We start from the raw sequence: 24,969 nt of genomic DNA on the forward strand, positions 1-24,969 counted from the left end.
TTTTTTGAGGGAAAATATTTGCCACTAAACAGCCATAATTTTCATCCATGTCAGACCTCTCCATGGTGAGGAACAGCAAGGCTAAAGGATGGGGAGAAGAAGCCAAATGCAGACCACCCCCTGGAAATGCAATTGAAATCAGATAACAAACTGAATATGTGAACAAGCAGACCCTGCTGCTCGAGCAGACTGAAGCCATGTGCTACTGCCATATTACAGAAGGACAACTGAGCCTTTAGAAAGTTATCTAATGTAATTTCTGAACTGCCCAGGCTGCTGAGCCTCTAAAGCCAAACAGCAGTTGGTACCTGAGCTCCTGCAGCTTGACTCTGGGAACCGCTTTTTCTTGATGCAACATGAGAAACAGAAAACTTTGGGTAGCATCACGTCTTAAAATGACCATTTTCAACGCACTTCACGAATGTTCAGCTTTGTCATTTAAGAATAACAGTTAGAGGACTCTCTGTTACCATAAAGTTTCTGCAAAGAAAAATAAAATTTGGTATCTCTTCTACACAGTCATTCATAACATTTCTGTGCAACATTTGGTGTTCATTACATTTATTTGGCCTATTGAAAGGAAGCAAGAACAAAACAGCTGCAAATAAAACCAACTTCTCTTTCGCAACGGATACTTCAAATGCCGAAGCTGCTACATGTGCTTGGAATATCATGCAGGAGTTTGCTTACTCACTTAAATAGGATACATATTTATAGCTGAGCTCGTCTCGCATCAGACAAGGATGAGGGAAAACCTGGAAGAACTCAGTTGAAAACATTGTCGAGTACAGTGACAAAGAGCACACAATCACCAATGGTATTTTGGCCCGAACAGTGTGTATATGAAGCAATATACACACAGACACATGCACGCACATACACACACCTAAAAAACTCTCAGTGATTGAACTAGAATTCATCGCAGAGACCGAACTGCAGAGTGGCTGGCGAGTCAGCTTCTCATTTAGAGAAAATTACTGAAAAGAGGAGCGACCACCAAAACTGCTGCTCCCTGTGACGTGACTGCCTGCCTGCCTGCCTGCCCAGCATGGAGGAAGCTTTCCCAGATATCAACCACAGTTTCCTCCACCTTCACTGGCAGGTGTGATCTCAACCCACATTGCTGCAAGAGATGCACCACCAAAAGCCTGCCTTCTGTGATGGTGATAAAGGTGATGAAGGCCAAGCTCAGCACAGGGTGGGCAGATGCATTTTTAATGATGGAACTGAGGCTTTATTGAGGTATCTGGCAATAATCATTACTGGTGCTATTGTCATTCAAGTGCTCAGGGGATTTGGATGAGATGGGAAAGGGATGAGGAAGGCTCAGCCCCGCTCACCACAGGCTCTGCAGTTGAAGCTGGGAGGGTAAATGCCAGCTTCCCTCTGAGAAGAAATTATTTCAAACTGCAGGGAAGGGCTCCAAACAAAAGGGGAAAAAGACACTCTGTGTTTCAAGGAGCGCTAACCTCTGCTGGATTTACTGGCTTCCTTCCTCCTGATGATGAACAACCCACATCTTACCACAACTGCTTACTGCCAGCGCTAGCCAACACAACCAGATTCGTATTATAAAGAGCCTGTTCGGGTCATAAATCTCTATGAAAGTCAGCTAACCAGCAGGAAGGGAAACATTCCGAAGAAATTATTGCTTCTGGAATCTGTAATTGCCAGCCACAAACAGTTTGAGCCCAATAAGACTCTAGTGATAACCCAATGGTGCACAATCCTCACTGTGCCTTTCTGAGCGGTGCGGTTTGAGCTGTTCTGCTTTCATATGAAATACTTCAGGACGTACAGCTTGCCGACCGCAGAGTCCTAGTGAAACACTCAGCAATCTGAGCTCTATCAGTGTCTCATGTAGGGGCGTTGCACGCCACCCAAGACTGCAGCAAAATTCATTAAAATTGTTTACAGTACAGAGCAACTGGGAGTGAAACCACAAAACCACAAACCTACTGCAATGAAGGAGATGGAGCACGCGGGATAAGTTGGACTATACAGTAATACTGGCAAGCAGCAATGATACTTGCTGTCATCAGGAATTAAGTAAAGCCCCTTCAACACTTTCTTCTGCAATAAAGACGTAAAATCATGCTAATTTATATTTTAATTGTGACAAAAAGAAAAGTTCTGTCTCAAAAGGTGAAGGACGCATTTAGAAATAAATGAGTGCCTGCTCCACCCTGAGATGTGCTGGGGTAAAAAGGAAAGTTCTCAAATTCAAGAGAAAGCATTATATCAACAGATGTCAGAAACGATCCCTGTGAGCGCAGGGGAAGCGAGCGCGGTGCTTTCACAGCCTGGCCGAGGGACAGGAGGAGATGCTTTGGCAGGGGCTGCCCGAAGTTAGTTCTTCTGGCAATACTACAAATACTTTGGTGTGTTTACAATGGATAATTATTTCCTTCGGTTTTGTAGGGCAGTGAAATAGAGCTTCCTGTTACAAAGCAGTGTGCATATTTATGTGTTACAAACACACTAAACAATGTCATAAACAATCCCATATCTGGATTTTAATGTCAGTTTCTGGAAATGAGGCTGGGACAAACTGGACCTCTCTGCTTCTGACTGAAATTCTCTAGGTTTGAGATGTCATTCTTCCTCCTCACCGCTTGCCACGACACAGAAAACTAAATAAACGCATGCAACATCAGTCTGCAAGAGGGAGCTTCAGCATCTCCTCCTTCCTTGCAGCTGGACCTCGGTGATTCGACTGTGCTGTGAAAGAAACCTTGGCTTACAAAGGTGCAATGCAGAGCAGTAGTGGTTGGAAGCTACATTCACATCAAAGGAACTCGTGAGTGGTGGGGAAATAGGTAAGGCTGGCAGCGACCAGAAGAGCTATAAGAAGTGTAGCAGAACCTTGCAAGAACTAAGGTTCACATAAGGAGTACTTGATAGTGTTCATTTAAACAAAAGCAGAATCTTCAAGAAGTTTTAAAAATAAAATAGTAAAGCCACTTTAAAATGTCTAACTCAGTATGTATTTTACAAGAATGCCAGTTATAGGGTGAAATATAACACGTATCTCTTCTATATATATGAATATCACCAGAATATATTAAATGTAACTGAGATGATAAAATTCACGGCAGAAGTTCAGTTAACGTATTTCTCACAACTGCTTTCTTCAATAAGGTCTCACATTCTTCAGTAGTACTATTCCCCTGTCAGAACACAGTTCACAGTATGTGTTCTAGATAAAAATAATATTCACCTTAAGAAAAAAAAGAAGGCTTTTTTGAGACACTTGGAAAAAAACAAAAAAAGAAGTCCCATGCGATTCCATGTACTTCAGTGCTCGGAATTCCACCAGCCTAAGCACAACACTGTCACTCTTGATAGCAGAGGACATCACACTGACTGACAGCCTTCAGCTCACAACACACGTATGCCACCAGGAATTCGTCACCGACGCCAGCCAAAATTGCGTGTCAGCTTCAAATATACCAAAACATACATTTCTTAAATACATCGACAATTCAAGTAATTTATTAAAAACTGCTTTTCATTTTGAAATATATATTTTTCTTTCGAGTGACTATATTGCAGCATGATTTACACATGCAGTTAAAAGTACTGTAGTATCACAAGTTTGAGGCAGCAGAAATCTTACGATGAGCTGTGATTTGTCTGTTTATAGCACATGGACTGACTGCAGCCCGTAGGTCCACGCCAAAATGAAGAAACAGCATCACAAACGCTCCTTAGAAGACGACAGATGGAAGTTCAGTTTCTGAAGTTGCTTTAAGTGGCTGCCGGATCTCTGAGCTTTGTCTGCCCACGGATCGGGGCACTGCCAGCAATCCAAATAAAACTGTAAATCAGATTAGCTCAACTCTTTTAAACTCTTCATAGAAAATGTCTTTGCACTGCAGCTATGTCCTGAATCAAGGAAGGGGCACGGAGGTTGCACTGACGAAATTGGTAGAGCAGCTCAGAAGAGCTCCAGCCTACAATTCCTCCAAGATAGGAACTGGAACAGCAACACATGTGAGTGGATTGGATTTTAAGGCCTAAAAACTGTTTCTGACACAAATTTGTATACAACCAGACTATGCCATAAAGTTACAGAGGTAGGCCTTTGGTTCACCTTGTACTGACTCTGTGCCTTTAACCTGACTGCTGCGTTCCCAGCTGGAGGTTAAAGGAGCAAAAAAGTGCAAGTAAGCAATAACTTCCTTCTACCAAATGAGAATTTGCACACCCATCCCACAAAGCTGACCTCAGGGACACCCTCCTCCACGGCAGCTTCATCCAGAGATGATTAAGTTTAAATGCCAAGAAAGCCCCAGAGCTCACCAGTACGCAAAACTCCCAGCTAAAAATTGTCACAGCATATTCCAATGACATTCATCAAATTCAGCACTTGCAATAAAAACCTGTGAGTGCTGATCACCTCTCCCAGCTGCTGTCCTTCCACCTACAGTTCACATCACGCACCCAATGTCACCTACAAGCAGCAGATTTGGGAGTAATTGTTGAGCAGTAAGACCAAAAGGATTCACAGCAGTTTCTCAGAAACTGCAGTAATTGCTTTTTTCCTTGAAAATGAAACAATTCTGTAGTAATTGCACTAACAAAAATATGACTTCTAAAATTAACGTTCAAGAACTGTAGCTTTCAGACCAATAATATGCTTATGAAAAGAATTGATCATGATGTCTAAGCATTTCATTCAGCTACTGCACTAGTGAAATTGGAAATGTTCAGACAAATAAACAGCAGGAGACTGTAAGTCAAGATAGCTTCCATTTTCAGTTAGTTTAAAAACAGCTGAAAACTTAATTTTTCTAACTGCTAATTGTATACACTGTCTCATGCAGATTAATAAAACTTATTTGAAATCTAAATGTTTTGGTAATAAAAAAGTGTTCAGAAATGACATTTCTAGGTTGTAGAGAAAGCAATTAGCATCATAGCTACCTGTTCAAACCTATATTAAGGACTACAGAACTTCATTTACATTTTTGCATGAAACTGCCTTTTCTTCTGCAATTTTAGCTACAAGTAGTGAAGATTCTAATTTATTTTCCTGGAAAAAAAAAAAGAAAGAAAAAAAGAAGAGTTCTTGATCCTGCACCTGCACTCCCTGGAATGTGGGTGAGCAGCAAGCGGTGGGCTCACACAGCTGACTCGCCCTCCAGCTCCGATGCGGTGGTTCCTTTGCGTGTGAGTTTCAGGACAGTTGGCTTCTCTGCGCTTGTGCTGTTGCCCTCAGTTGTCTCTGGAGGACCCAGTCCTTTCTGTTCTTCTTTTGGCTCTTCATTGACTTCGGGATAAATCACCAAGAAGGTAGCTGTCAAAAACCCCAGGAAAGATCCCACTGAAGCCACCATGGGAATGACTCTGACTGTGCCAACTGCGTCCACCACACTACCAAGGGCAGAGGCCACAAGGATCTGGGAGATGTAAACCTGACACGACAGAATAGCACAGTCTATGCCAAATCCTCGCTTTGAGTTCCCAGGGCTGTGGTGAATGTACTGGAAAAGACAAGAAATATATGTTAGGAGGTAAAACAAGGGAGGAAACCGCATATTCCAACACTGCGATCTTCCCTGAATGTCTCAGCCACGATCAACTTTATGCCATCGTTATGGCACCACACTACGAATGTCCAAAGCAACAGCCTCCTTATCTCCTCCTTACACTGAAGCAGATATTTACTGGGGCACTCCTACATGAACTTGACTCCCGGATTAGCATTTGTAAGAAATTTACATGAGACTCTTGGTGAAAATTATTTCTGTGATTTTAAAAAGAATCTCCCTCCCGATACCAGGAGAGAAATGTGTTAAAATATATGATCCTCATGTGGTTTGTAATCCAAATGTAACACTTCTAAAATCTGGAAAGTAAAGATGTCCTCAGTTCCAGCAAAAATGAGGACATTACATCTCCCCACATCCATAGTTGCATTTCCAGACTCACCTCAAGATCTAAGACTGCCAAGAATCTATCATATCCTCTCACACCTCAGCACAGGATAAAGCAATTTGGAGAAAACCCTACAGAGAACTTCATGCCAACTCCATCTGACTTAATTAGCAGCTGCCAAGGACAAATCTGTGCTACAAGCAGGTGCCTCAAAAAACTGGCTTTAGTAAGTCTCCTCTGTAACTTCGATCTTCAGAAAAGTGTTCATGCCCTGCTTTGATCAAAATATTTCACGTACCTCTTTAATATCATGGTATTGTCCCAAAAGTGCGTAGGGGCAGTAGGAGATGCTCATAGAAACTATTCCCATAGTGCTGATCATTATCATGGTGACGTACACGTTGGGGAATATTGCCATCACTGCAGTGCCTAGAGAAAATCCCAGCGTGCCCAGGATGTAGATCACTTTTATGCTAAGGTCATAGTTGTCCAAGTATTTCTGTAACAAAGCTGCAAAGATCAAGAACAAAACAAATGCCACCTCAGGGTTTGAATTTTGGGTGGTCCTGTGTAGAGCCAGGAGTTGGACTCGCTGATCCTTGTGGGTTCCCTCCAACTTGGGATATTCTATGATTCAGTGTCCTCAGTCTCTGCCTCAAATACCTCAGTCTCTGTTCAGACACTAGCTGCCCACCTGAACTTTGATTTGATGTTTCTCAACAAAGAGGCAGTCTCCATGATCACAGAATCACAGAATGGCCTGGGTTAAAAAGGATCATAGTGATCATCTGGTTTCAACCCCCCTGCTATGTGCAGGGTCACCAACCACCAGACCAGGCTGCCCAGAGCCACATCCAGCCTGGCCTTGAATGCCTCCAGGGATGGGGCATCTACAGCCTCCTTGGGCAATCTGTTCCAGTGCCTCACCACCCTCAGAGTGAAAAACTTCCTCCTACTATCCAACCTAAACCTTCCCTGCCTCAGTTTAAAACCATTTCCCCTTGTCCTATCACTATCCACCCTTGTAAACAGCTGTGATATTGATCTGTGCAGATGTGCCTGCACATGTCCTGCCAAAGGCAGAACTTAAGTTTGTCAAAACTTTTCAATTTCAGAGTCTCCAAGCGTAAACTGTTATTGAAAAGCAAGAAAAAGAGTTTCAGAAATACTGAATTTTCATTGTGATAAGAAGATTTTGCATATGCTTTAATCTTTTCAAGCAAAATTACAGTTTCTTTATACCTAATTAGATGCAATTCAATGCCCTCTGATGCCATTTTGTGCTATATGCCACTTAACCAATCTTTTCATATTTCCCCCTCTATATTTGAAGAAATTTTTTAAAATTATTGATACTTAAAGGAACCTCTCTGCTTATGACCACCTGAAACGATTTTCCAAAATATCCTTCACACAAACAAGGAGGCAGATGCTAACTGAAGCAAAAATAACTTTCACCTTGTAACACATTTATGAGGTGCGTTCCACTGCCTTGTGCAGAGTCTCTTACCTGAACAAACGGCAGCAGTAGCAGCATAGATTACCAGTCCCCAGCATCCCATCTGAACTCCAGCATTATAGGCATGTAACTCAGTTGAATTAGAAGGGGCCTGTGACAAACACAAATTCAAAGCCACTTTCTTTTAATGAGCACACCCCAGCAATGAGTAGCTGTAAGCAGGTTTGCTAGAGGTAATTGTCCTCTTACCTTTGGATCACCCTGAAAGATGACCTGGCCCATGAAATCTGTATAGAACACAGCTTCAGCAATGATCGAAAACCAAGTTAAGAGGTGACAAACGCACAATCTCAGCAGCTCTTTTGGCATCTTTAGCATTGACAACCACAAGAGTCTGACAGTTGTTTCAGTTTCCCCCTCTTCGCTCTCTGTGTCTCCACTCGAGTTTGTTGTGCCACTCTGATTCCTGTGTCTGTACCTCTGCCGCTGCCGCTTCTGCATGTCATAGATGTCATTCATGCTGCGTGAGGACTTTATCAAGACGATGGCATTGGCCCGACGAAAGCGATAGCGGTGAGAGCCTATTTTGCCATAGTATGAGAAGGTGTATGATGGCTGACGGTAGAACATGTGCCTCCGCCTCCGCATGGAGTTTGAAGTACTGGATTGCTTCATGCCTATTCTAGCGTGTCCATTGAGGAATTCTTTTGGTAGGGAGCCATTCATATTTGGGACTTTATCTTCATTTAAGCGATTATCAAGCAACATTTCCTCCTCTTTCTCATTGTCCCTGAGGAAAGCAGACAGGTGGTTGAGTTTGGACTTCATGATCTCTTGGCTGGTGTTGTGGGGAGTGTTTGGATACGAAGCATCTTGAAAAATGGAAGGTTCGATGTCATGCAGAAAAAGCAGCTCCGATTCAATTTCCAGCGTAGCATCAGGCATATGCAGAACGGAGTCACTCTTACTTCTTACAATGTTCACCTCGAGGAACTCCATATTGAGATCATGCTCTGACTGAACCTCATCGTGGAACATGGAGGCTCCGTATGGCTCCTCCTCACTAATTACATTCAGTCGATTCAGAGGGGGGAGACTACCACTGAATTTGACACTAGAAAGTGTGTCTCCTTCCTCATCAATCCTGTCCTGCTGAGGGTTATATTGCTCTTCTTCAATGCTAAAAAGGTGGAGAGCAACAGACACAGAGAAGATAATGGCTGCAAAGAAGAAAAGGACTTGCTCTTGAGATTTAAAAATACCACCCAAGAAAGTCTGTGTCCAGTCCAGCCCTCCTAACATATAACCGATTGCTCCTCCAAGACCTGTGCAAGAGAGAAAGGAGTTTCGTCAGTAAGCAATAACCTCAGATCACCAAAAAAGCACACTCAATCTGACAAACGAGCTGCTTACACCACACAACCTTAAAAAAATCTAAATGAAAGCTTCTTTGATTTTGGTTTCAAAAGTTAAGAAAATGACAGATTAGTTCACTTCTTCAGTAGTACATCTTCTTTGTGACACGCTGATGTACTCTAACTCAGGACCACACGGGAGGGAGTTTCAGGACTAATTTCTGATGTCCTGTCCCTCATGGTTTTCATGCATCCATAAATACACAGAAGAGAAAGTAAGACGCTTTTGTGCAAAGCTGTGTTTTTTGAGGCAGTACAGCTGCTACCGCATGGGAGGCAGGCAGTTGCTCCCATATTCTCAAAGGATGTGAGGTACCTGAAGTGTGTATGCTCGGGGAAAAGAGGTAAATATAGCACTGTGTTTGATGATTGAAGACTGAAGATGTCTTCAGATTGATGTCTCTGAGTCATAGAATCACCAAGGTTGGAAAAGGCCTCCAAGATCATCCAGTCCAACCATCCGCCTACCACCAATACTTCCCCGCTGAATCACATCCTTAGTACATCTAAACATTCCTTGAACACCTCCAGGGACAGTGACTCCACCACCTCCCTGGGCTGCCCATTCCAGCACCTGAGCACCCTTCCAGAGAAGAAATTCTTCCTAACATCCAACCTGAATCTCCTGTGGCACAGCTTGATACTATTCCATCTCGTCCTATTGCTAGTTATGCCTTAGAAGAGGCTGACCCCCATCTCACCACAACCTTCTTCCAGAGAGTTGTAGAGAGCAATATGGTCTCCTGAGTCTCCTCCAGACTGAACAATCCCATACTAAACAATCCCAACAAATGAACACATACTGCTAATGAAAGGTGCAACAGTAACTCAGTTGTCTGTCAGTTACTGCCTTATTCTCATTTCTACATATATAAGGCTCATTAACAAGTACAGTACCTGGGTTTAAACCGATTTTCACTTTACAGATATATTAAGATACATTCTCTTTCAGGTTACACTGCTGTTACTCTCTCCTCTGACAAGAAGGAATCAGGATTAACAAGAGACACCACCTGAATTTGCTCCAGTTTCCCACTACTCAGTTTTGTCTGTTCAGCATAAGCTTCAGAGCAGGGTCTATCCCATTTTCACAGAATCACAGAGGTTGGAAGGGACCTCAAGAGATCACTGAATGCAACTCCCCTACTAAAGCAGGTACCCTACAGTAGTTTGCACAGGTAGGCATCCAGACAAGTTTTGAATATCTCTACAGAATGAGACACCACAACTTCTCTGGGCAGCCTGTTCCAGTGCTGCATGACTCTAACCATAAAGAAGTTATTCCACATGTCAGTATCGAACTTCCTATGTACATGTTTTAGGCCATTACTCCTTTTCCTATTACTACACACCACCGAGAAGAGCCTGCCCTCATCCATTTATCTTCCACTTCCCTTTAGATATTTATAAACATTTCTCAGATCCTTTCTCCATCTTCTTTTCCCCAGGCTGAACAGACCCAAGTTACTTTACTCATATGGCAGATACTCCAGATTGTTTATCATCTTCGTGGCGCTCTGCTGGATTCCTTCTAGGAGATCCCTGTCTTTTTTGAACTGAGGTGCCCAGAACTGGACACAGTAGTCTAAATGCGGCCACACCAGGGCAGAGTAAAGGGGGAGGATAACCCTCTTTGACCTGCTGGCCATGCTTTTTTTAATGCACCCCAGAGTACCACTGGCCTTCTTGGCCACAATGGTACTCTGCTGGCTCATAGCCAACCTGCTGTCCACCAGAACAACCAGGTCCTTCTCCGCAGAGCTCCTCTACAGCAGGTCATCCCCTAACCTGTACTGATGCTTGTGGTTACTCCTCCCCTGGTGCAAAACTCACTTGTTCTTGCTAAACCTCATTAGGTTCCTCCCTGCTCAACTCTCCAGTCTGTCCAGGTGTTGCTGAATGGTAGCACAGCCTTCTGGTGTGTCAGCCATTCCTCCCAGATTTGTATCACCACCAAATTTGCTGAGGTTGGACTCTATCCCTTCATCCAGCTTGTTGAGGAAGAGCCAACCCAGCACTGACCCCTGAGAAACACTGCTAGTTACAGGGCTCTGGCCAGACACTGCACCACTGATGACCACCCTCTGAGCTCTGCCAGTCAGCCAGTTCTTAATCCAACTCACAGAAAATGTGGGATAGATGAGTGGTTGGTGAGGTGAATTTCACAACGAGGATGTTGTGGGAGACACGGTCAAATGCCTTGCTGAGGTTGAAGTATACAACATCCACTGCTCTCCCCTCATCTATCCAGCCAGTGATGACATCACAGAAGGCTATCAGGTTAGTCAAGCATGATTTCCCCTTGGTGAATCCACACTGACTACTCCTGATATCCTTCTCTTCCAATCACTTGGAGATGGCTTCCAGAACAAGCTACTCCATCACCTTTCCAGGGACAGAGGTGAAACTGACCAGCCTGCAGTTTCCCAGATCCTCCTTATCCTTTCTGAAAACTGGAGTGGCAGCAACTATCTTCCAGTCTTCAGGCACCTCTCCCATTTGCCAGGACCTTTCAAAGTTGATAATCACCTCTGCCAGTTCTCTCAGCACATGTGGGTGCATCCCATCGAGGCCCATCTTGAGCATGGAAGAAGTGGTGTTTATGCACCAATCAGCTCTCATGGGCCCCCTTACTTTCTAACACTCTAGCCCATGGGACATAGAATCATAGAATCCTTAGAGTTGGAAGGGACCTCTGCTGGCCATCTAGTCCAAATCCCCTGCAGTGAACAGGGAAACCACAGCTAGATCAGGTTGCCTTTATCCAGCCTTGCCTTGAAAGCTCCAGGGGTGGAGCATCAACCACACTACTAGGTAATCTGTTCCAGTGCCTCATCACCCTCACTTTAAAAGATTTTTTCCTTATATGCAACATAAGTCTGCCCTCCTTGAGCATGAAGCCATTTCCCCTTGTTGTATCACCACAGATCCTGCTAAGGAGTCTGTCCCCTTTTTTCCTGTAGCTCCCCTTCATATATAGAAAAGCCACTATCAGGTCATCTCTGAGCCTTCTCTTCTCCAGGCTGAACAGCCCAAGTAGGTCTCTGAAGAAGTCAATGTTGGCTCTCCTGAGGTCCAGGGTAGCAATTTTACTTATTGCTTTGCTTCTTCCACACAAGATCTTGAACTCACCATATTGTGATTGCTGCATCCCAAGCTTCCCCCAACCATCACATCCCTGACCAGCCTTTCTAGTAAAAACAAGGTCAAGTAGCACACCCCTTCTCCTTGGCTCCTCCACCATCATTTTGGCTACACAGCATCAAGTACCTAATTTTAATCAAGTGATTGAAAAGGTTTATAATACTAACAACTATATTGTTGCTTTATGCCACAAGGTACGCACCCTTTGTGTTTATCTTTTATACTGTATAAGTACTTTATCTATTCTTTGCCTAGTGGTTCATACAGGCAGTTACACTGTGAGCTTCAAGACTGCTAAGAAAGTGGCAGAGGTAAACTATGAAAAATAAGCAGTGAGAAATCAATTCAGTCACAACTTGGTCATCAGGAAGAGACGGCAGCTGCCAGCCAGCAACAAATCAGTTGACTACATACCAGCTGAAAAGGCATGGATGTTAAGGGCCATATCTTGTTCTTCACTGTCCACCACGTCCAACAGGTACGCCCGAATTGGCCCTTCTGTCGCATCAGCGCAGAAGTCCAACACCACAACACCAAGCACTGTGAGGACGATACCGATGGGCTGCTTGTCTGGGACATCGCCAATAGCCAGACCTGAGGAAAAACAGGTGAGGAATCTGAGCACATGAGTCTAAAAGCAAAAACTGCTAACGGCAAGACTAATCTCCTTAAGAGAAAAGTAGCTTATGGGAACACTTATGGGAAACATTCTATTGCAGAATAAAATGGCAATTTCAACTCTTTGGCACAACTTTATGGAAAGTCTGGAACAGAAGATTATGTTTTTGCATTTTTTGAGGCTGATATTTATTTTTCAAAATGCTGTTTTGAAAGTCTCTCTTAAAGCTCTGATTGCATCAGGTATTAATTCACATTCCTTGTGTGTTTTCCTCCATATGCTGAAGGCTGTTTTATAGACAAGCCACGATGGAAGAGGAGAGCCTCCAAAAGCAAAATGACAAACTTCACCTATCGATTACAAACACAGGTAAGTGCACAGCTAACAGCATTCCTGACATGGCTCCTAGCACATAATGGTTGCAGTACAACAGGATTAAATGGAATTTAATCTCCTCACCTCTCTCTTTGCTTTTCTTAAGCATTTGTATTTTCTAGACCATTTTCACATGCAAAACATTTAAGGGTAAAGCAACATGAAGGTATTTATAGGTCACTGCCAAAAGCATCAGTCAGCTTCTGTGGATAGCATGGGATGAAGTACTTTTTGTCTGCTCAGAAAGGCAGCAGTAGTACACTGCTGGAGAATTTTTCGTGAAACTAATCATGGACAAAAGCATGAATCACTTGAATCAGAGAGATTTAGCTGTTACACGTACAGTCATGATTTTATCAGTCTGGCAACTGATGAAAATGACTGTGGAAAAAGATGAACTGGCTAAGCTACCAAAACCCACCTAAATCTCAACTGCTATGATTCCTGCATACCCAATCCACATTGCCTCAAGTTCTTGGAATGCTACAGAAGTCTCTTTGTGTTCCACACTGGGTTGAAAGTTACAGCAGGAAACATCAGCAGTGTCAGTGTTTTCAATTTGTTGCAAATCTCAACAGGACAGTAGAGAGAACTAGCATTGACTATGTCTACATGTAGCTGTATTCCTGGGATGTGTACAATATTCACTGCCTTTTTTCTCTGAAAAGTGATACAGGCCACCATTTCAGTTAGGCTAACATCGTTTCATTATGAAGCTGCTCTAGATAAAAGACTATGTGACTGATATGAGTTGAATGCCAGCATCAAGGTTTTATCTTCCAGTATGGAATAGGCTGCAGAAGACCATGGAATGACCCTCACTTCAGCTGAGTTTGCTCCAGGCTCCCTTCTTTGAAGAAATTTTATTGCACAAAAATAGCACTAGAATATTTGAAACCGAGGTGTGGAAATAAGAGCTCCTTGTCAATTATAATGGTTGGACTCGATGACCTTAGAGGGCTTTTCCAACCTAAATGATTCTATGATTGTAATTTAAATCTTGTAATAGGGCTGCAGTCTATTATTATGTGTACATCCAGAGGAGGAGCAAATTTTGGAGACACAGTGCCAAAGTACAACTAATGATCACAATTCAAATAATTAATACTTACTGCTTGGGTGAATTGATCCCATCGGTTTGTCCACAGCAAAAGAAATTGAAAGCCATTGTATGTCATCCCAACCTGGCTTTGAAAACTAACATGCTGAGCTAAGGTAATGTTCCCCTCATTTCCTCAATTAGTACAACCTTTTCACAATAGAGCTGTAGCTTTCCCAAAAGCAGAGAGCCAAGAGGATATTATTAGGTGCTAAGTTCCTTTCATTTGCATCATGATGTAAACATTTCCCCAGAGGTACTTGCTGTCACCTCTCTTACACTAAATTTACAAAGAGTCTTAGATTGTAGATTAAGCTCTGTAGTAAACCATGCTCACGGAAAACTATTTTTACCAGCTTTGATGGGGGCTCAGGAAAAATTATTTTCCCACATAGTTTTTGATAAACAAATATTAACTGTGTTCTGGACTTTTTCAATACCGGGTCTAAGAAAAGCACAAGAAAAAGTGAAAAGATAATTTTTGAAATAATGCTGGAAACAGGATGTGTTGTCAGATATGCATTAAAGGGAAAACGGATCACAACAGGAAACATTTCCCTGTGAACAGGTTGCTACAATTTTCCCATGTCAAGGATCAACGAAATTCGTCTCAGCGACTGCAAACATTATGCTGGCAACCATTGTATGAATAAAGCCGTGTTAACAGTCACAGCTACGACTGCACAACACTCAGTACACTCAGCACAGCACTGTAGCTTCTGAATGAAAGTAAAAAGCATTTAAAATGGATAGCTCAAGTGCAGCGCTGCACAGATTGTTAAAGAAGACAATATGGTGATTCGGCTGCTGGTTGTAATATTCACTTCTTACAGAAAAATCTGAATGCAGATATGCTACCAGGTGATATATGCAGATGATACTACCATTTCCTCATTATTTACCTATAACGGAGCCATTAAGGAAAAGTGCAACTCCAAAGAGGACACCGATGCAGAGAGCAAGGATGAAAGGCCGCCGGCGGCCCCAGCTCAGCGTGCAGCGGTCACTAGCTGATCCTATAAGTGGAGTGAAGATCAAGCCCAGGATTGGGCTAAGGAACCAAGTGAGGCTGTAGTACTGTTCAGGAAGACCTACAACAAAGACAAAAAGGATTTAAAGGTTATGTGGCATGCACCAAACGTTTTACTTTACACAGGGAATTTCAGCATACCTTTGAAAATTGTGAACTGATCGTTCATTGACTTACGTTTTGTTCCCAACAAACAACAACTCAGTTAAGGTTTCTTATCGTTTGGAAAAGCACAGGTCGTGTATTACATATCTTTAATTCAACAATAATATATTTAAGCTACTCAAATCACAACAAAAAGAGTGATCTAACAGTGTAATCACTAATCTACAATAATTACCACAGTCCAAAAAAATCACACTTTTGCTGAACTTCAACAGCAGCTGAACATCACAGCGGTACTGAACATCCCAGACCACCCCTGTAACGAGTTATTAAAGTCTTAATGGGCTGAGGATGATGGACAGCATCTGACTGGTAAGAAGAGAAGACCCCGAAGCGCTGCTTTCCACCACTCCACTATGGCAAGCAGTGGCCTGCAGATGGCAGGCTGGTCCAGAAGAGCCGCACTGTGGTCCTCTGACATCTGTCCCCATCTCAGTTTATCAGCACAGGCCACGTAACCCCTCCGACACACTCTAGCAAAGCATTACAAACAAACCAATCAGTTGCTGGCAATCCAAGCGATGCCAGGGCTGAAAAGCTCAGTGTCTTTGCCCTATAGAGGAAAACCATGCATTATTCATAGCTGGATGCTGTGAGTGTAATAGCATGCAACCTTTGCTGGTGAGATCAACCTGCACCTCGTGCTCTCCATTCAGTGTGCTGAGCCATCCCTTAGCAGGCAGGATTATACCAATCCCTGCTTAGAATAGCCTAGGCTGTAAATTTGGAAGGCTAATCACCTGTTATTTAAAGTGTCATCAAATCCCGACCAGTGATGCTGACTTCTCCCATAAGATAAATCAGGTTTTGCCAAGGCTGTAGTGATACAGCAATTATATTACAGGAAAATAAGCCTTTTCTTTTTCTCTCTCTTTTTTTTTTCTTCCCACAAGCTACCATAAAAAAAACATCGGGATTCAAAATCCAAGCCAAGGTCTACATGATTTAACTCAGCTTTGGCTTACTCACAAGCTAACAAGCAATGCTACCTTGATGGGCACCGAGTTATGGGAAGAGACCTGCATGTTCCAAGCCTGCCTGGCATGTGCTTTTGGATTAAATATACCCTTCAGCACCCTTTCCCATGGGGAATGAAGAAAGCATATGATTTCACTGTCAACCCTGTCTGAAGGCAGCTGGAGGCTGCACCTGAGGCCAATACTTCACAGGGCAGTCACCACACAGCTTGTCTTCTTTTGTAGCAGATTTTAGGTCTCCAAGAAATACAATCTGTGTTGGTACAGGTGGCACCTTGGTCACATCAGGCAAAGTATAGTGCAAAGTATCACTAGCAGGCCAAAGGAAGGAATCCTTTCCCTCTACTCAGTGTTGGTGAGGCTGCACCTGGAGTGCTGTGTCCAGTTCTGCACCCCCAGTTCAAGAGGAACATGCACATATCACAGAGAGTGCAATGGAGGGACAGAAAGATGATGAAGGGACTGAAGCACCTCAGCTATGAGACATGGTTCTTGCACTGTTCCTCCAGATCCTGACTGCAGTTCCACCACGGAGCTTCTTTTACAAGTGCAATCCTAATCACAGGTGCAAGTCAGCAATCCAAAGAGAAATGCAGAGGAAACCTCCAGCTTCCTGTGATTTTATCATCTTCAACCTCACTGAGCACAACAGCCTTCCCAAAAGCACAAGCAGGTGAGGATCTGTGTGCTTAACTGGTACCTCACTTGCTCCTGGATGCTGCCACTTAAGCACATCTGCACTGGCATACAGAAGCTGGCTTGCTCCAAAGAAAATTAACTGTAGCAAAGAGGGATTTAGCTCAAGGTAAAACTAAATGCTAAGCAGGTTATGATATACTTAAGGTGGATGACTTTTTTGCAGGACATGGAAGGAACATCAATGCATAAACACTCTTCCCCTTTTGCTTCTGCAGGACCATCCTTTTCAGAGGCAGTTACGCATCAGAGGTTTCTATTCTGTGGTGACAACTCATTGCAGCAGGTCTGTTTTAAAGAAGTCCACACTGTGTTTAACCAACTGGAAGTAAATGTCAATGTAAGTAAAATGGATGCAATCAAGAGGCTTCTTTTTTTAATATTCCAACAGCCATTGAGACAGCTAACTTAGCCAAAAGGCTTTGAGAAGGAAGATCTATTCCTGTTTTAATATAAACTGCAAGCTGGCACAAAAAGGAACTCCAGTACAGCAGGGAGCTGTAACAGGAGTGCGTATCTGTGGGCACAGGGGCTTGTACAGTTCGTTGTGAAGCACTGGCACAGGTTGCCCAGAGACATGGAGAAATCCCATCCCTGGAGACATCCAGAGTCAGACTGGATGGGACTCTGAGCACCCGATGGAGCTGTAGGTGTCCCTGTGCAGTGCAGGGGGGTTAGACTAGATGGCCTTTAAAGGTCCAACACAAATGATTCTTTGCTCCTATGACTGTCCCTCAGTCCTTGCTGTCACACTTTGTATCCAGACCACAGTGGCACTTCTCTGCTAGATGGAAATCTTAGCAAAAAAGAGCTCTTGAATCATTACCTTAATCTATCTGAAACAATTACTTCTGCATAAAATTAAAACCTATTTACAAAGTATAAAAACTGCACATTTCTAGATTGGAAAGATATGTCCTTTTGGCATGCTTTATAGACACAATTAACCAGCTGGCATAAAAATGCCCTGAGATTATTAAAAAACACAGTGATTTTTACGGCTAGCATGACTTCGACTTCAGTACTTTCAAAGTCAACTTTACGTGTAATAACTCAAAAGCAGGTTAAGGCCTGCATTCTGGTTTGATTTTACAGATCAGTAAATGAAAGGAAAAAAGGGCTTCTTCTCAACCACTGTTACATTTAGTCTTATCTTTCCCTGTATGAGTCAGAGGAGAGAGACTGAAGTGCTTACTTGAGAAGGTTTTATTTCCACTGATTGAAAAGGGTGATCTTCCCATCAACTATAATAAATCAAAGCCTAAATCCAAATATTTGCATTGAAAATGGCTTGCAAAAGATAGGAATCTCTGTGATTTCAAAATAGAGCTAAGGATGTATAGTAGCTTTTATGGAAAAAAGGATACTTAACCAAGTATGTAAAATTTGGAGATCCTTCTTTAGACAAACCACTTTGCGTTTGTTTATTGAATTTAGCTGCCAAAATATGCATCTTTAAGAAAAAGAAGCCACGATAACAATCAATACAAGAATAGCCCCATGCCAAGAAAAACAGAAAAAAATTGAAAAAGAAGAATTCTTAAAGTTCCACCCTGGAGGAGCTTTCAGTGCTCCTCCAAATAAAGAGGAAAGGAATAACCTTCAAGGGACACAGGAGTGAGCTCTGGGTAGCTATCTATTAAAGCTGAGACATGCTATTAATAAGATGTAGCCTACCCAGTGAATCAAACCTCTGGTCTGTATCAAGCAGAAGCTTCAATTATGTTCCATGCCATGAAGAGCCTCCTCTCTCCCTACAGACTTAGTCATCTCCTCTGATGTTTTCTGGGAAGCCAGGCTTCTGTAAAGCTCATAGCCATGTTCTGCCATGGGGCTTCCAAGAAAGAGCTTTCCAAGGCACAGAGCCACACTATTCCATCAGGTGAGACTTCAAGATGTAACTTGTAGATATTCTTCAAAATACTCATGCTTCATATTGACAGACTACAGGACTTGCATCATTTCAATAGTTGGGTTGCTTTAGCGCTATACATTTTGACATAAATGAAAAAGTTCTACACAGGGAGGGAGAAATCCAACCCCAATGCTTCAATCTAACCCTAATGGTTCCTTTCTCTGTATATGTATGCTGCCATGCTTTAGCTACACAACCATTTAATACAATATTTTACAGTATGAAGACAGCTTAGAAGGCATCCAGGCCAGGACAAGATGACGATGAGCAGAAACGAATAAATAAAGGGAACATTTTGACACCAAGAACTTCCTTCCAATATCCCCATCTAGCGGCAAGGGCTTAGATGCAGCACTTGCTTAAAATAAACTCGGCTAAGATGAGGTGCCAGGCCAGCAGCCCGGTAGCATCCAGCCTCTGATGTGCAGAACAGATGCATGGATGGCAGTTTGGACTAGATTTTATGGCAGCTCTGCACTGCAAGCTTGGCATCCAAACGTCTGCCTTGCCACAACCTCTTACAGAGGAATGTAAAATGCCCCAACCTCTAAGAGCTGCTGTGCTCACCTGGAACAGGCTGCAACTAGGCTGGGACTGATTTTGGATGGCCAAGAGCAGTATTGTGTAACAAACACTGTTAGTGGAGGCTGCTGAGACTCACATGCGGACTGGAAGGACAAAGCAGCTGCATCCCAACTTAAGATAAAAGAAAAGAACAGCCTTAATTTTCCACCAGTGTGCTTGCCTTGTCAGGTAGTAGCTCCAACAGAGGACTGCCGTGTATCAACTTGGGGAAAAAGGGAGGAATAGTAACTGGGGCATTATTATTTAGTGTTCTGCTGATGGCAAATCTGAGGAAACACTGAGAAAGAAAACCATACTGGATAAATAAGGTTAATATTTGTGTGCCATGAACTGAATGTGGAGCAGGTCACAAGTCAGACGCAGAAGTCTCATACAAATCAGTGAGAAAAAGAGCAAAACACAACAACAGCTTCTGTTAGCAGCGTTGACTGCCACTGAGACCCTTGTAATATGGCATTTCCCAGCCAGCTACAAACAAACAGGACACTGGCTTCTAGTAAATAAGGGTTTGTTTTTTCCCAGACAAAAAAGTGCCCAACAATAGTGGGACCAGCACTGCTCACGGTTCACAGGAAATGCTCACTGTGTCACCATCAGTCTAAGGGCTGCGTGAGGTCACGAGTTACATGGAAGAAAGATTAACTCCCATGCAGCAGTTTCTATTCAAAACCTCTTTTTGATAAGTTCTATTGGGGGAAAAATAGTTCTTTATAAGTTTAACAATAAGATCTGATATGGGAATAGGATGCTAAGTGCCTATTTTCATTCGTCAGAAATCATCACCTACAGACTTGTTTGTACATTTAAAGTAAACACCATACAAATTTCTCAGCTCACACAAGAAGCTGTCATGCCTTGCAAATACTTCTTATTCTGCGGTTTCATTCCTGTATAAAACACACATGTTGCTAAAAATAGTTTTACATTGATCTGTTTGAAACGTAGACCTTGTTTTTAAAGAATGTAGCAAGTAAAATAAGTAATCGTCAAAAAGCTGTGACAATGTGAGAACCTCAGTATCTGCTCTCCATTTGGTTACAAAAGAATCACAGGATGGCTTGGGTTAGAAGGGATCTCAAAGATCATCTAGTTCCAACCCAAGAAATGCAGAAGACAGTGTGAACTCTGAACGCTTAGTATTGGGGTCTCTGTGTGAGGAATAGGGATTTCAGAATGAGGCTGCAACCATTTCAGAACTGCATCCAGATGTCTGCTCTCTAAATATTTACAACACAGAGCTATCACAACTGGATCTAATCACAAATCTTTTTGCTTCTTGCTATTTTCCTTGGGTTTAAGACTTGAAATGGCTTACAGCTTCATGGGGCTCAGTGCTGACAAAAAAACTGTATTCAAAGCAATACATGTTGACTGGTGGTCTCAATGCTCCACTGCTGTGCAGCAAGCACTCATATTGAGGTTGCAGCTCCTATGAGAAACCTGGCTTCTGGACTGAAAGAAACCAAACAACAGGGAAGAGTTATGAAAAAGCAGCCATTTCTCCTGGTGCCCATTGCTACAGTGAACAGTTTCCCAACACGGGAGCATGAGCTCTTAAGAAGGAAATGCTTTCAAGTACTACTGGAAATCACAGCCTGATGTAGTATGGGAAGCGAGAACCTCTCCAGTTTGCATCTCTGATATTACAGTATACTTGATCATAGAGCTCACTGCAATTGCAAGCATGCAGGTGGGAGAACTCAGAACAACACTGTTACCCGAGGTTTTTAATTGCTGTTTGCTTTCTCCCTGAGTGCCTACCAAGTCTTCAGGCACCTCGTATTTGCTCAGGGTCTCAGAAGAGACCCATTGCCATAAACAGACCATAAAATAGAGCAATAGCATAACTGTGGCTTAAGTCTTCCCACTGGTAAAATTTACATTCTGAATTTCCTTTTGCGCCTGTCAAATATGAGCCTTTCTGCTTAGCTGGCAACATTCACAAGCTGTCAGCACATTATATACATCTTACAGGCAGGAGTACGTGCACTCCGCATTCTGAACATACTTTTCTGGAGCACACTGTCACCCAGTTGCAAGCAGTCCGTTCTCTCCTTCCCCTCCTGCTTAGCTCCTGTCAGCAGGGATGTCTGCACGATGGCTGGGCTCACTGCATTGCTCAGCATGGCCATGAAGATACGACTGTCTGCTTGGCTTGAATCAGCTGTGGGCCAGGAGGGCGGATGGATAAAGCACGTCGCCACTGTTTGGATGGAGTTATTAGCTTTGAAGGGAGTGACAAGCAAGAGAACAAATAATTGAAAGGGATGTAGTGAGGACATAAAAAACACAGTAGTTTGAGGGACTGATATCCAACAGCAAAACACAGAAAATGATCTCCAAAGCTATCAGCAAAAGGGACAGCCTGCAGCCCGCCCTCAACGCATCTGGAAAAATTTGAGGAGCAAAGAGAGAGGGCTGGAGAGACGTCTGCATTCCTCTCCCACTGCCTCCACCACTGTGATGTCCAAAAGTTTGCAGTTTCATGCTTTTAAAATGCACCTGCATTGCTGCTTTAGTTGCTCTGTGTCGAAAGGATGAGGCTATAGACAAAAGGATCCATGGATCTACATAGAGATAAGTGAATAAATAATTAATAGGAATATTAGAAGGATCAAATTACTTTAGAGATGCTAGAAAAGCACACAGCATTTTCTTAAAACTTTGACTTCAAATCTTAAGTCTCCTTAGTAGTTGGATGCAAACAAGTCACGCTTTGACAGCAGAATCCAATTCTGAAAATGTGGCACTGCTGACAGCAGGCTCTGCTTGATACCACTGGCTGCATGCCATGCCTACGATGAGAAGAAGAGCCATCCACTTCCAAAGAACAATTTGAACAGCCCAACTGGCAACGAAATGATGCTCTTGCTCTCCAGTAGCTTCAGTACAAAGCATCAGTGTGTGGCTTCACGTACGGTCCTGGAATGTTTTTAAGCTGTAGAAGAATAATATCTCCTCCTGACCAAGCTCTTTTGCCTTTTGTTACAGCTTTTGGTATTACCATGCAACAGTCTGCAAACAGCAAATAGGTTGGGTCAAACGACAGACCTGAAGGATGGGATTAAGGAAAAAAGTGACAAGCTTCTTAGAGGATTTCATCATCCAGTTTTCCAATTTTCTTTCTCAGTTCAGTTACTGCTTCTCAGCCTCCTACAACTGTCCTCCCCATCTCTTATTTGGCAACTGTGGGAGTCAGCAGTGTTTCATTAGACTCTGCAGCCATTCTGCCAAAGTTGCAGAAAGGTTTATATGACTTCTCTGACAATTTCTATTTTACAGCAAAGTTTTACAGTGCTGTGTCAGGAAAGAGAAGCATATGTTAAGAGAAGTGAGCCAAAGGTATGTGTGAAAGGGGGAGAAGGGAAGCAAAATCCTGAGAAAAGCTGAGCTCTGAAGCATCAGAGAAAGAACACGTGCACTGAACTGTAGTCAGGAAAATATGGTTTTCCTTTCAGCCTGGTTATAAGGGCTGCCAAGTAAAGCTTTAAAAGCTCTATTGATTTGTAAGTTTGTAAACCTGTAGTAATTCAGGTAGAAGATTACTTCCAGCTTGCTACCCTTGCAACAATCCAACTTTCTACTTTCTTAACCAACATAATCAAGACACAACTGACAATGTTAGCTACTCCTGAAGACAAGGAATGAAAGGCCAGATGTATGATATGCTCAGAGAAAGACCGAAGAATCAACTGCTGTTATCAACCTTATTATACTAAAAACTCATTGCTGAAACCAATTCTTTGGGGTTTTCTGGATTACCTGGGCCATCTTTTTTGGCTCTTAGGAAACGTACTTTTATCATGTCTTCCCCAGAATAACCGGTGTTCAGAAATATATCACTTGGACACCAACAATGAATTTGCATCACAATGCTAAACGAGCTGAAATGGAATATAGATTAAAACCCAAGCAACTTCCAGCACGCTTAACCAGCAGTAATAAAAACAATTCCTATTAACTCTCCATTGAAGAGCAGATCCAAAGATATAACAAAGATGTATGCAAACTCATATATGAATGCAGCAATCAATTAATTGTTTTGCCACACTAATCCTTCCTCTCCTTTATGGGCCGTAATTAAAATGCATGAGCTGTACGTGATGCCCCACTTCTCTGTGCATTACGTAACACTGCAGCACTTTGCCGCTCCGTTCGCTGCAAGATTAGACATCAATTACAATGACATGTGTTGCCTGAAGATATACTGCATCCCAGTTTATCCCAAGCTCGATAGTTTTTCATCACAGCTTCAACAATATTGGCGAATTTATAAACAAAGGCACTTCAGTTCAAATCCCCAAACTCAAGTGACTTAGATACACAATGTAAAATCTTTTAGAACCACTCATAAGCCTGTTATCAACAGTGGAGCTTTTGTTGCAGTGATTAACACATTAATACCCTGGGATATGACCATCTACGTACATAGCTGTGCCAAACCCTAACCAAAAAGCAGTGCTAACACCTATTTTTCCTTCACGTCAAGCCAAACTTCTATGGAGACTGAAATGATCTTCTTCCACCCACAGAAGTCTGGTTAATGATCAGAATAATCACAGCATCACACAACATCCAGAGTTGGGAGATACCCACAAGGATCACTGAGTCCAGCTCCTGGCTCCACACAGGATTACCCCAAATCCAAACCCTGTGTCTGAGAGTGGTGTCCAAATGCTCCTTGAACTCCAGCAGCCTGAGGCCTTGATCACTGCCCTAAATAACAAAAATAAGCCAGAGCAATGTAAAGAGCATGGCCAGGATGTCTCGAATTTTCTGAGACTTGCAGCACAGCGTTACGGATTTGAAAATATTATGCTCACAAAGGAAACACTGGACTAGAAAGAATCACCCAGATATTAAATTCTCATTTGTGATAGCACTGGTTTATTCCTGACGCATCCAATTCTACCCCCTGAATTCCAAATCCTGGGAAATCAGAAAGGTTCCAGTTGATGCTGCCAAACAAGTGACTGGTGCATACTCAGCCCAGCATGGCATTTGGTCAGTGCATCCAGAAACAAGGAAAAAGGAAGGCAAACAGATCGGAGGGTAGGCAAAAAAAAGTATTTTTATCAAGCAGGCAACCAGGCAGAGTATGATCAGCACATCATTCATGCCCTTGCATTGCAAGCAGCAAAGAAAAGAGCTCATTTCCAGCCTCAGGTTACATGGTGTAGTAACACAGTATGCGTGAGTAAAAGACAAGGAACTTGTCTTTGCACATTGACAGAAATCAGCCTCTTCTCCTTCAGTTTTTAGGTTTGACCATGCTTGGGAATCACACAAAAACAGCCACTCAAGACAGTGCTTTTTGGCATGTGGGCCCCTGCAGATGCCATGTGAGCACCCAGGGATTATTGACTGGACAGTTGATCTCTAAATTTCAGCTGGGATCACATTTGCATAGTCCTTGTGAGGGTCAGTAAACAGGGCAGGCAGCTCCTCTTGGAGTTACCCCAGCTGACCTAAAGCAGAGCAAATGTAATAACTAACATACGTGACAGGTATCTTGTACAAACTTCATATTCTAGCAGACGTTTGTCCAGGTGGAAATACCCAGGCTGCTCAGAGGGGAAGAGACTTGGGCTGATCCTACCTTGGGCC

At 42.9% G+C, this 24,969-nt stretch overlaps 1 protein-coding gene across 1 annotated transcript; it reads right to left on the reverse strand.

The window, feature by feature from the left end:
• Positions 1–15,101, reverse strand: SLC45A4 (solute carrier family 45 member 4; the record flags this gene model as incomplete). The annotated part of the gene is made up of 6 exons (XM_010709380.1): positions 1–5,489; positions 6,182–6,393; positions 7,394–7,493; positions 7,592–8,667; positions 12,316–12,495; positions 14,897–15,101. Coding segments are annotated over 6 exons (2,136 nt in total), but the record flags the coding sequence as incomplete, so codon positions are not given.
• Positions 15,102–24,969: the final 9,868 nt, after the last annotated feature.

Source organism: Meleagris gallopavo, chromosome 3 (assembly GCF_000146605.3).
Source record: "Meleagris gallopavo isolate NT-WF06-2002-E0010 breed Aviagen turkey brand Nicholas breeding stock chromosome 3, Turkey_5.1, whole genome shotgun sequence".
NCBI lineage: Eukaryota > Metazoa > Chordata > Aves > Galliformes > Phasianidae > Meleagris > Meleagris gallopavo.